This window comes from Columba livia, chromosome 18, assembly GCF_036013475.1.
Source record: "Columba livia isolate bColLiv1 breed racing homer chromosome 18, bColLiv1.pat.W.v2, whole genome shotgun sequence".
In the NCBI taxonomy this organism is placed as follows: Eukaryota; Metazoa; Chordata; class Aves; order Columbiformes; family Columbidae; genus Columba; species Columba livia.
Genome location: NC_088619.1, coordinates 13261299 through 13273170, shown reverse-complemented (window position 1 = coordinate 13273170; position 11872 = coordinate 13261299). Strand labels below are relative to the sequence as shown.

At 55.4% G+C, this 11872-nt stretch overlaps 1 protein-coding gene across 5 annotated transcripts in view; it reads left to right on the top strand.

Moving 5' to 3' along the window:
- Nucleotides 1-19: 19 nt before the first annotated feature.
- Nucleotides 20-11872, top strand: part of RNF213 (ring finger protein 213) — a 47336-nt gene continuing 35483 nt past the window's right edge. For 2 of the 5 annotated variants that reach the window (XM_065035136.1, XM_065035131.1), the window contains exons 1-13: nucleotides 20-346; nucleotides 2090-2226; nucleotides 2796-3118; nucleotides 4238-4906; nucleotides 5511-5689; nucleotides 6009-6167; nucleotides 6417-6610; nucleotides 6829-7115; nucleotides 8224-8492; nucleotides 9434-9622; nucleotides 10155-10353; nucleotides 10985-11040; nucleotides 11300-11453. In XM_065035136.1, the coding sequence (XP_064891208.1) occupies nucleotides 2118-2226; nucleotides 2796-3118; nucleotides 4238-4906; nucleotides 5511-5689; nucleotides 6009-6167; nucleotides 6417-6610; nucleotides 6829-7115; nucleotides 8224-8492; nucleotides 9434-9622; nucleotides 10155-10353; nucleotides 10985-11040; nucleotides 11300-11453 (2787 nt within the window). In that variant the 5' untranslated portion in view covers nucleotides 20-346; nucleotides 2090-2117. Of the gene's footprint in view, nucleotides 347-387; nucleotides 992-1493; nucleotides 1801-2089; nucleotides 2227-2795; nucleotides 3119-4237; nucleotides 4907-5510; nucleotides 5690-6008; nucleotides 6168-6416; nucleotides 6611-6828; nucleotides 7116-8223; nucleotides 8493-9433; nucleotides 9623-10154; nucleotides 10354-10984; nucleotides 11041-11299; nucleotides 11454-11872 lie in introns of those variants that run through there. The other 3 variants (XM_065035133.1, XM_065035132.1, XM_065035134.1) reach the window with 3 other exon arrangements.

Below are 11872 nucleotides of genomic sequence, written 5' to 3'. Positions count from 1 at the left end.
GGCGGTTCCAGCACAGCTCCTCCTGCCGCGGGCTTTGTGAGGGCAGCAGAGGTGCACGGGAGCCACAGAACTGCCAGGGCCGCCGGGTCCTGCTGCTGGAGGAGTGCTTGTTTCTGCAGAGGGACAGCGCAGGGCAGCGAGTTCCTTGCTGCACCAGCCGCAGAGGAGCACTTGTAGAACTGCAAGGTACTTGTACCCTCTCTCCTGGACAAGGGGCGAGCAGCGCAGCGGATTCGCCCCGTTTCCCCTCCCGTCGTGCGGCAGCCGCCCGCAGCCCCGCGCTGCTGAGGCTGTGCTGGGAGAGCAGCTCCGTGCGCCCGGAGAGGAGCTCCGCGGGCAGGCCCAGGTAACCCCGGGGCGCTGGGAGCAGCAGGAGTGGGAAAAGAGTGGGGTACGGGGGTAAAAAGGGCCGGTCGTGTGTAAACAGCGTGTGTGCTCGGACCCGTGTGTGCGGCTAGTGAGGATGGGGTCTGCTGGGAGCCCATCCCCAGCCCAGTCCCAGCTGGATCTGGGGAGGGGGCGACATCTGTGTCCCCAACTTCACGCTGTTGGATTCAGCCCGATATATTTTCCTCCAACACGCTTGCCCTCGCACCGGTGCCCGGCGACGCGTCCATGGTACAGAGGGTGAAGCCCGAGCCCCCTGAGCAGCCCGTTCACCGCCACTTGCTGCCGGTGCTGTCGCAGCAGCTCAGACACCAGAGGGGACCACGATGCGATCAGTTGCGGCCCGAGGGACATTTTCCACAGCCGGGGGGGGTTTGATACGTCTCCACCCACCCCCCACCAGGAACACCAAACGAGGGGTTTTGCTGGAGCTCCGGGTTCGGGGCGGAGCGGAGGCGCTGGGGGCAGCGGGATTGGCCGGGGGGCGGAGGCGGTGACATCCCAGAAACGAAACTTGGCTCGGCGGAAAAGCGAAACTTCCCCGGGCGGGCGGCGGCGGCACGGGCTGCAGGTGCCGGTCCCCGGCGCGCTCCCCGGCCCGTCGGTGAGTCCCGTTGCGGGGGCCGATGGATGGCGGGACGGGGCAGCGGCACCAGGCCTGGGCTTCCGGGCGACTCCGGTGCGGGCGGCGCGGGGGGGCTCAGCTTGCCGGGCCCGGGAGGGGTGGCGCGCTGCGGGCTCCGCTGCAGCCCCCGGTGCGCCCGGACCCTCCCGGTGCGCCCCGATCCTCCCGGTGCGCCCGGACCCTCCCGGTGAGCCCCGATCCTCCCGGTGCGCCCCGATCCTCCCGGTGCGCCCGGCCAACCCTGGGCACTCCCTTCCTCTCTCCTGCCGGTGCACCCGGGACACCCCTACCCCTTGTTCATCCCGGTCCTCCACCCCAGCCATACCAGGTCCCCCCGGTGCCCCGGCCCCCCCCCCCGCGCAGATTGGGAGCCGCCAGCAGTCCGCCCCCTGCCACCGGCCCTCAGCTAACGGGCCTCATTTGCATTTCTCCACCGCCTCGCCACGGTATTGGCCCATTCAGCCGGCTCATTTGCATATTTACCCGGAAGAGGGGGAAGTTGCCGCCAATCAGTGGGCAGTGAGCGGAGTCATTTGCATATAGACTCCGCCTAAGGGTCAGTCCCGCCCAGGGCGGGGCAGGTGAGGGCTGGGAATGCGTGGAGCGCCCGGCGCTGTCCCGGGGAGCGGGGCTGCTGACCCGGCCGAACGGCGGGAGCAGCGCCCTGCGGAGCCCGGGCAGCCGGGGGCGGGGAGCGGGGCCTGCCCGAGCCCCCCGTGCGGCGGGGTTATGGCTCGGCCCGGGCCCGCTGGGCCGCGCTGCGCCCCCTGCGCCCTCCGCCCTGCCAGGTCCGATGCGTTCCCAAACGTGTTTAATTTTAAACGGCCTCTGTGCAGAGCGAAGTGGCTGGTTTTATTTGTTTATTGTTTTGAAGTGGTTGTGGTTTCCCTCCAGCCTGTGGCTGTTTGCTCCGGCTGCTGCAGCCCTGGGGCCGAGCACCTGGAGCATCACATTGTGTCCTGGAAATAAAACCGGAGCCGGGGGGGAGGTTTAGTGACACAGGTTCATGGCTTCACATTAACGTTTGTATTTCTCTTTCTGCCCCACCCTTTTCTCTCCCTCCGTGGTTCCAAAAAGCTGACCGCAGGGTTTGTGGCTGGGAAACATGGAGTGCCACGTGTGTCACTGTGTTTCTGGGGACGAGTCTCCCGGTTCTTGCAGCAAGTGTGGCGCCCAGCTGGGTGCTGCCGCCGGCCCCGGGGACGAGCAGGCAGGTAGGAGACGGGTGAGCTGGGGACACCGTGCGGGGCTGGTTCTTGTGCTGGCCCCGGTGCTCGTGTGCTCTGGGCTGCTCTGCTCCAGCAGCTCCTGTGCTGCTCTCGTCTCAAGCTCTCGTGCCTTTTGGAGTTTTCTCCCTTTGCAGTGACCGATGGGGGATGGAGGGAGAAGCGAGCCTGTCGCTGGCACCTCCCACGCACCTTCTCCACGCTCAGATCTCCCGTGTTGAGCTGGTTTCTGTTTTGCCATTGAACTGGTGCCATTTTTATGGAATGCTGTATTCCAGAGACCCACTAAGTCTCTCTTGAACCAGAATTTCCTTTCTTCAGCTTATTCTTAGGTTTAGCATTCACTCTCTGAGTTTGACAGTACACTGATTCTGCTTCTGTGGACAGTAACAGAATCAAGTACACAATTAATGCCATTACATGGGGAAAAAATTCCTAATGCTGTGTGTCCAATTGATGCTTTTAGTCAGCAGCAGCCCCTGCTTGCTCACCACCAGCTGGGACCCGTTTACTGTCCTGCCTCTGTAGTTTAACAGGGAACCTTTCCTCCACTGCAGGAAGAGAGGTGAAGCCCACCCCAGAGCCTGGAGGAGATGTGGGGGGAGAGGGTGCTGCTGGGCCTCCTTCCCACCCCGAAACAGAGGAGGAGGAGGAGGGATGGTCGCTGATGGAGGAAGCACGGTTGCTGATGGAGGAAGTAGATGCTCTGCTCAGTACCTCCGAGGTCCCACCTGGATGCGCCGCAGGTGAACCTGCTTCTGCCGACACCCAGGAGGACGAGGGAGCATCGCTGGTGGAGGGGGAGGCAGCTCCCAGCGGTGCCTCAGAGGCCGCAGCCCAGCCTGTGGCCGGCGATTCTGCAGAGAAGGCGCGGAAGAGGGTAAGGCTCTTTGGTGCTGAGGAGCTGGAATAGCTTGGAACTCGTTGCTCTCTCGTTTGTAAAGCAATGAGGCTGGGCTGCATCACCACGAATCCTGTTGGCCAGCATGTGGGTGCTGCTGCGTGTGTTCCTGGGCAAACTGGAGCTATTAGTGTGCAGGTTTGGCTGGGACAGTTATTTTTTTCCGGAGTAGCCCGTGTGGGCCGTTGTTTTGGATGTGTGGAAGCGGTGTTGATAGCGCAGGGATGGTTTTGTCACTGCTGAGCAGCTCACACAGACTCAAGGCCTTTTCTGCTCCTCACCCCCCTGCCAGCGAGTGGGGGTGCAGGAGCAGCCGGGAGGGGGCACAGCAGGGACAGCTGTGACCAAAGGGGTGCCCAGACCATGTGCTGTCATGCCCAGCAATTAAACTGGGGGTGCTTAGTTGGGGGAGCACTGCTCGGGGACCAGCTGCGTTTCAGTTGGTTGATGGTGAGCAATTGTTCTCATTTGCATCACTTGTCTTTTTGTCTCTCTGTTATTTACCTTCTCATTACATTATTACATGTTATATTTTCGTTACTTTATTATTTTTGTTATTTTTTTTCAATTCTTAATCTGTTCTTATTTTAACCCATTAGTTTTCTCGCTCTTACCCTTCCAATTCTCGTTCCCCATCCTGCTGCGGGGGAGTGAACGAGCGGCTGTGTGATGCTTAATTGCTGGCTGGGGTTAAACCACAACGATTTCCTTACGTTACTTACGTGTTGCATGTGTGGAGAGCTGCTGTGCCAGCGGTCCAGCTCCCCTAACGGTGCCTGTGTGGTGAGGGAAACAAGAGTTCAGCTGAGTAACGTGTCCGCTGCTGTCAGCGAGCACCGTGCCCGGCGCTGCTCTGGGCTCCTGCGGGGAAAGTCTTGACTATTGAAAAGACAGAGTTCTCCAGAGGTCCTTGCGTTTCACCCGGTATAGAAGATGCTCGCTGGTCTTGTCCCTTCTCTTCCTGATCGTTCTCCGGTAACGGTGTAGGAGGTGTAGGAGGAGGATGTTGGTAGTAGCTGTAGTGGACGAGGTGGCAAAAAATTTATCTTCAACAGTTAATAAACAGATGTTGTGTTGTCCCTTTTTTTTTTTCCATAGAAAAAGAAGCGGAATAAAGCAAAGAAGGGTCCTTCCAGCTCCCAGGAGCAGGACTCTCTGCCTCCTCTCAGCGCAGCGCCAGCTCAAACTGCAGAATTACCAGATACATGTGTTACTCCACAAGAAATCCACGCGCCGGGCAGTGAAGCAGCCGAAGCGGGTGCTGCTGTACTTGCTGGTGGCAGTGGAGGGAACGGGCCATTGGGTCCCTTGGCAAAGGAAGCTGGCAGCGCAGAAGCGGCTGCAGAGGGCGGTCACAGCAGCACGGATGTGACCCCCACAAAGAGCAGCGCGGCCGACACCACTGCCCCGTCTCCCGAGTCCGTGGCTGCGAAGGAGAAGGTGGGGGGTGGGAGTGCCCCGGAGCGCAGAGAAAGGGCCAGCGGGGCCGGGGAAGGACACGGCGGTGGCCCTGGCGCTGCCCAGCTTCCAGACAGCGCGCCAGGCTCCCAGGCCTCGGGCAGCAGCAAGAAGCTGGCCTCAACGGGGGAGAGAGAGGAAGCTGCTCCTGGGCCGTCCCCTGGCGCGGGAGCACCTCAGAGGGAACCCGCAGCCGCCTCTGCTCAGCACCCGCGTCCAGACGCCGAGGGTCCGCCCGCCGTCAAAAGCTCGCAGGCTGGGAAGGGTAAAGACAATGCCACCCAGAAAGTGACGTCTTCCTCTTCCAAGGTAAGTGTGTGAGTGAACGCTGAGGATTTGGTTGAGCTGGGCAACGTTTCCCTTTGTAACTGGGATTCTTTTGTGCTGCCAGTAAAGCTGGAGCCCGCGGGGCTGGGGATGTGAGGGGAAAGCAGAACGCTGGAGTTTTGCTCTCCCGTGGGTCAGTTCCAGCGCAGCTCCCTGAGCGCTTGGGTGCACCAGGAGCTGTGGGTGGGTCTCTTCTCCAGCCAGCTGTTCCAGCTGTGCTCTCTGAGCTCTGGATCCTCTCTGGTGAGGAGATCTTAATGTTTTGTGGGTGTCGGTGCTCCACTCATGGACGGGCCTTGTTAAGCTGTAAATTGCTGTAGGTTCTTTCATTTTCTTTATGCTGCGTCCTCTGGGGACCTGTGGCTCATTGACCTGACCTCTCGCCGATGTGTGTGGGCTGGATCCCTCCTGCAATCCATCCACTAGTTTCCTCAACCAGTAGCTTCCCTCAGGAGGGACTGGGATTTCCAGAAGCCTGAAGCTGTCTGTGCGTCCACCCTCATCTGAGCAGATGTTGGGTGTTTCTGTGGATGTTGTACTTCAGGGTCTCCTGTTTAATTGAACATTGTTTGTCATCCTATCGCAGAATGACACAAAGGAGAAAAAGAAGACCCAAGGTGAGAAAATGCACACAGCAACTGAGAAGGCAAGTCAGAGCAAGGGGCCTGAGGATGCTGGGAAGAGCAACGCTTCAGCCGTAACAGACAGCGGCAAGAGCAAAAAGCAACGAAAGAACCAGAAACCTGGGGATAAGGCTAAAGAAAGGTGAGAACAGCCCTGCTGCTCCCCAGCATGCCAGGATTTGGTGTCAGGAGGACCGGAGGACTCCAGCCCGCGGCAGGGGATTGACCGCTGACCGTGCCCGGAGGGTTTCGTGCTGCCCTTAGGAGCCCAGTTTCCAGTTTCACACTGAGCCTTGCGCTGGGCCCGCGGTGCAGCGTCGGTGCGAGGAACCGCTGACAGAGCTCATGGGTTTTGTGTCCAGCAAACAAGCAGCTCAAATCTTATTGGTTGCTTTTAATGATGAAAAAAAAAAGGTAAAAATTAGGATTATTTTAATTTTCCTTCTAATTGTTTCTCGTAGTCCTGCGAACCAGAGTGACGATGTTACTGTATATTTCCATGCAATATTATCCAAAGATTTCAAGCTAAACCCCGAGACCCACAAAGTGTTCATCAAAGCTGGAGGCATTTCTCACTGCGCGGACTGGAAGGACAACATTTGTGAGCTGAGCTGCACCAAGTACGTACCCGAGCCACGCGGAGCCCTGGAGAACGGGGTGCGGTGCTGTACTTCGCGTGGTACCTGAGGCTGTAGCTCTATGTCCATAGCTGGGAATCGCTGCAAAGGGTTTTCCTAGTGGAGGTAACGATTCTAAAGTTTCCGTTGTGAAAGAGTAATCGCCATGCCTATTAAAAATGGAGTGATGTGTGGATATATAAGCATATAGATCTGCTGACGCGTCCTTTTGCTGTGTTATGTGTTTCTTAGGCATCTAGGAGAACATGGATACCTCATTGAAGGAACTGCAACTCTTGCAAAAGAAAATATCAATAAATTAATTCCTTACAAATATTGGGTTTCCTGTGGTCAAGGGAATTATGAATTTATTTACAAGAATCCAGTATCAAGTAAACACGTGAATCGCTGCTTGTACATAAGAGGCGAGTTGCTCAACGGCAGAGGTGAGTTTTCCTGCCCGGGTCTGTGCGTTGGGAGGGTCGGTGGGGTTTTGGTGGGAGGTCTCCAGCGGCACGTGAACTGGCATCGGTATGAGTCAGCGCCGTGCGCGGGGCAGGCGCAGCGGGTGTTCCTGTGCACGGCTGTTCGAGGGTAGGCACGTGCACGTGTGTCTGTTTCTCAAATGATTGTTTTCCTGTGTTCTCATCTGTGTTTTTTCTAGAATGGCATCAGTATGATGATATTGTGTGTGCAAAGCCTTCTACATTTGAAAACATCAAAAGCCTTTTGGGCATGTTTCTTCATCAAACCAAAAACATTGTGAAAGGGAAGATAATAGCTGCAAATATTATGTTAGAAAATATATTCAGCATTCTTGGGACCTGGAGCCCCAACAACCTGAGAAACTTCCTGTTCCAGCTGAGACAGTTTTATGTGGTTACGGTTGAGCCGGTGGTGCATGAGGGTCACATGGTGCTGTGGGCAGAGCTCAACTTCGGCGCACAGGAGGTAATCTGTTTGCTTTTTACAGATACAAGAGGAGAGATGTTCAGTTACTAAACATAGGCTTCCTTTTTGCCGTTGACCTTGTGGGATAATCTTGCTTTTCCAGTGCAGAAGTGTGGGTGTGACAGAGCCAGCGGGGCTGGTTTTGGGGTGACGGGTGCCGCCTGCCTTGGGAAGCTCGGTCGCACCTTTGCAATGACGTGCGGTTCTGAGCATCCCGTGCTGGGCAGCAGCAGAGCGGTGATGTGGAGACTTCTTACCCACGATCATAGAGTTGTTTTGGTTGGAAAAGACCTTTAAGATACTGTATTTGGATACTAATTTCCTAATCCCGGCCCTTTAGTTTTGCTGCCAGTCACCGTGTCACCAACTTTTCAACTTGGACTCAAACCCGAGCTCCTCCTGGCCCAGTGCTAAGCTGTGGTGCAGATGGGGCTTCTGGAGTCCTGAATTTCTTACCTGCCATCATTGTGAGATGTGGCAGAGATGTCACATTGTCTTTTTTGGGGCTCCAGACTGGTGTCGGGGCTGCTCGTTTCTAACTCCACAGCTCCCTGCTCCTGGTGGGAGAGGCCACAAGGTGGCACAGCCGCCCAGCTCGGCAGAGCCCGCCGAGTTCTGTGTCACACTGGTTTTCCAAAGGGTGTTTTTGGTATCACCGGGCACCACAGTCCTGGGGACCCCCTGGTCGGGGGTTCAGAGTAGCTTTGGGGGCTGCGGGTAAGGACAGAAATCTCTCTCCCTTCACCGAGCCCCTGGGAAGCCGGGGGCTGTTTGTGGGGCGCGGCTGTGGTGTGCGATGGTGACCTCGGGCAGCGCTGGCTGAGCGACTGCTCCGCTCGCCGCTCCCTTCTGAGATCTGCCCCGGTCCCTTGATGCTCCCCAGCTCCGCGGTGGGGTCTGGTGACACGGAGAGGGTCCCCAAGCAGTCATGGGAACCGGGACACCACGGCTGATGTGCTGCTGGTGGGCAGTACTGCGCGCGTTCAGATCCTGGTGGTGCCGTGGGGTGTTCGGGGCTAGCGGGTGTCCTTACTGCAGCTGGCAGAAGAAAAAGACTTGTTGGGCACTAATGCTGTGGTTGCTTTGTGTTGTCCCTTTGTTATCCCAGGTGAATGATTTGCTGCTAGACTACATGAGGAAAATAGCGGCTCCTTTCCTTGCACCGGAAGGTACAAAAGCATCGCAGGAGAACACGATAATGAAAAGTAAACTAGCCCTGGGACTCACCATTCTCACAGTATTTCATGAACTCAATCTGCCACCACATAAAAATGATCTGGCTGGCCTGTGTGGCCTCTTGTGCTTGGATAAGGTGTCACAACAAACCATATGGGATGAAATTCATCGTATCAAAGAGGATTTTGCAGCGTTGGCTTGGTATGTGTGGTACTGAGTGCTTATGAGGTGGCTACCTGGGCCGGTTTTGCTGCGGGCGCAGCAGCCTGTGGTCCAGCATGGGGCATTCAGCGCTCTGGTGGCGGGATCAGGGAAAAGGCCAATGTGAAGGGGTCTTTGGGGGTGTCTGTTCCAACCTCCTGCCCAAAGCAGAGCTGACCGGGAAAGGCTGCCGTGCAGTCCTGACCAACGCAGCGATGAGGGTTGCACGGCCTCACCGGGGCCTCTGGCAGTCGCGTACCTCGCTGCATGTGAACAATGCTTTACTTCTGTCCAAACAGGACTTTGCTTATTGTGACTTGTCACTGTTGCCAGAGCAGTAGATTGAGTTAAAACTATAGGTTTTTCTTTATATATAAAAATCTTATTTGTTATCCTTTTCCATCAAGCAGCTTCTGGCTTCCCTGTTTGCCGCTCACACTTACCAACTGCAGTGATTGGGATCATCACCTGTTCACTCCTTTAAATTAAAAGGCCACATTTGGATTCCTTTGTCTACTCTCTTGTGCATCGTTACACTTTTTCCTCAGAGTACTGCGTATTAGACTGTTATCTAACTGCTTATCTGGCACTTTGTCCAGTTCTTCCACACAGCTGCAGCTATTGCATTGCCCTGTGGAGACCTTTGCAGCACCCCAGGCCAGCAGTGCGCTGGCACCCAGCCCCGGGCCGAGCTCAGGGCTCACCTGGAAGCTGTAGATAAAGCGTTGAGCCTTCGTAGTGCTGTGTTAGTAGGGTTTGTGCAGAGAGATTTGGGGAGGTTACAGCTTTGAGTCTTACGCTTTTACTGTATTATATCCTTCAACAAAGACAAGATCGGGCTAAAATAATTATCAGAAGTTGTTTGAAGGTGCATAGCAAGGTGGAGATGTAGCCTCTGAAAAGCGATGCTTTTATTGTGTGTGTTTGGGTCTGTGTTTCAGTCTGACGTTTCAGCTGATGAACCTGTGCCAGAGGTGCATCTATGAGCAGGTGGAGCACTGGCTGTGGGTCGTTCCTCTCCTGCACTGCCTGGCTGCTCCGGCGCAGCACCGCCACTTCCCTGTGGAGGAAGACGCCTGGGCCGGGCTGGGAGGGCTTCCGTTCGCTGAAACAAGGAAGCAGCGCAATCCGTGAGTTTTCCGGGATCACTGGTTATAGCAAGTGCCTTGATGTTGTGGTTGGTGGTGGTCACATTTATCTTTCTTTTTTTGTTTCATCCCCCTAACTCTTTTCTTTTAAAAAATAAGAAACCCAGCGTGTTGGTGGTGGATACTTGGGGTATATGAACACAGACCATGCTGGTTACTCAGAGACCATGGTGCATAGCAAAGCTGTGCAGGATATTACGTTTCAGACACAAACAATCCTTAACTCCACAAGCCGTGGAGCGGCTTGCGTGGTTGGTCGTGCCTGGTGTGGGTTCAAGCAGCTCATGACGCGCGTTGCAGCATCTGAGCCAGACCTGGAGTTGATTTTCCTTGGGTGCTTCTGCCCGGTAGTTTGGCTCTGCTGCTGTGCTCGCTGGGTCTTGGGCCTTCTGCTGATCTGCAGCTGTAAATGGCAGAAGCACAGGAGTGAGAATGAGGGTCCTCAGTGGGCTGAACAAGCTCCAGGCCTTTTGTGCCTTGAAAACTTGAAGACTTTGTGTTGTCTTCCCTGCAGGGAGACCCTCCTGCAGCTCATGAAAGAAAAGAAATACTTGATGGAATTCGATACGACTCTGGTCAAGTCCTGGTTCTGCGTGCTGCCCCTGAAGAGCCTGCCTGAATTCATCAGAGAGTTCTCCAGTGACTTCTTGGTTACTCTCCAGGGTGTTTTTTACAGATTAGAGCACGTTGGCCTCTCGTGGGATGATGCCAAGGTTTGTGTTCTGGCGCTTTCCCGGCTGACGGCCGGAGCTGGGCTGTCGGGGGGCTGGTGGCAGCTCAGGGCACAAAGAGCTGAACATTGAGCTCAAAGGAAAAAGAGTTGCTCTGAAGTAGGAGACTCCTCAGAGGAGATGAGAGGGGGAAACTGCAGTAAAGATGCTGCTGGCGTTTGTGATAGAAGGGTCTGCTTGTCTGGGTTTGCTCTTAGTCATTGATGGCAAAGATTTGAACCCCAAGAAGCTCAGAAGGCTGCCTGGGGTTATGTTTTGCGCAGCTCTTGGGGGTTTGGGCGAGGGGCTGCTGGTTTGGGACGTTTTCCTGCCTGTTGCGAACACACTCGTGTTTGTGTCAGCACAGCAGGGGCCAGACATCGCAACTAATAATAACAAACTTCAAATCCCTAGATGGTAAGAATGCAGGTTTTGTTTGTACAAATCATAGCCGCCTGTATGTTGGCCCTGTATCCAGTAAATAATTTTTGCAATTTGATGATTATTTGTAAAAGCACTGGAGTAGGCATGGAAGAACAGTGAATTTTGTCTTTCACAGCATCCTCTCAGCTAATGAGAAAGCAGTCTGTAAAACCCCTTCCACGGTGTAATATGGCTGGTTTTTCATTCTTAGGTAGTGGAGGATCTTCTGAAGACACTGCTGCGCGCCTTGGATGAGAACCAGGCCAGGTAACTGCAGCGCGCTTGTGTGCTGTGCGAGCATCGTCCTTTTCGGCGACACCCTGCCCGCGCTGGGCTTACGTTGCAGCTTGACCCCGTGCGTGGAAATCCGTGCGGATAAAAGGATCCTGAATTTCCATCCCTCTGTCAGGCAGCCACACTTCTCTAAAGCCATCTGAGGGAGGGCTGCTTGGTTGCGGCACGGTATTGGATTTGCGGGGATTTTTGTTTTGGGGAATCCATTCCTGCTCTGTGTCCCTGTCCTCAGGGATCTGGCCGCTCGCTCCTGGCCGTCCTGCCTGACCTGCTGCCTGCAGCTGCACCAGAGGGCCTGCGGCGCCGTGAAGCGCACGAGTATGTTCGCCGTTCCTGCCGCCTCTGCCGCGCTGATTGCGAAGGTTGCTGGGCTGCAGCCCGCGGCTGTGAGTACCGGGGAGCAACGCATCTGCAAGTGTTGCAAAAATGGTGCAACAGGCTGGTTTGAGATCATAGCCATTCTCAATTTGGAAAACTTAGTACTCTAAGTTGAGGTTGCGGTGCTTTCAAAAAGTATGGAATCATGGAGTGGTTTTGATTTTCTTATTGAAAATAAAAGGTTAGATGCCTACATTGGCCATCGTGGGTTCTGACTTGCTGGAATAAGCGTTCTTAGCACAAGCTGTTTGTAAGCATTGGTTTTCCCAGCCGCCCTCTGGCCTTTATTCAAGTGGTGCTGGGTCTCTGCTGGGTGTGCTCGTGCTTTGGATGCAGTTAGGCCTCCTCTTTTGGAAATACTGGTTTCAATCAGTCATATGTCGCTCTCCTGTTTGAACTGTGCTGTGTGTTTGTGTGTGTGTTTTTC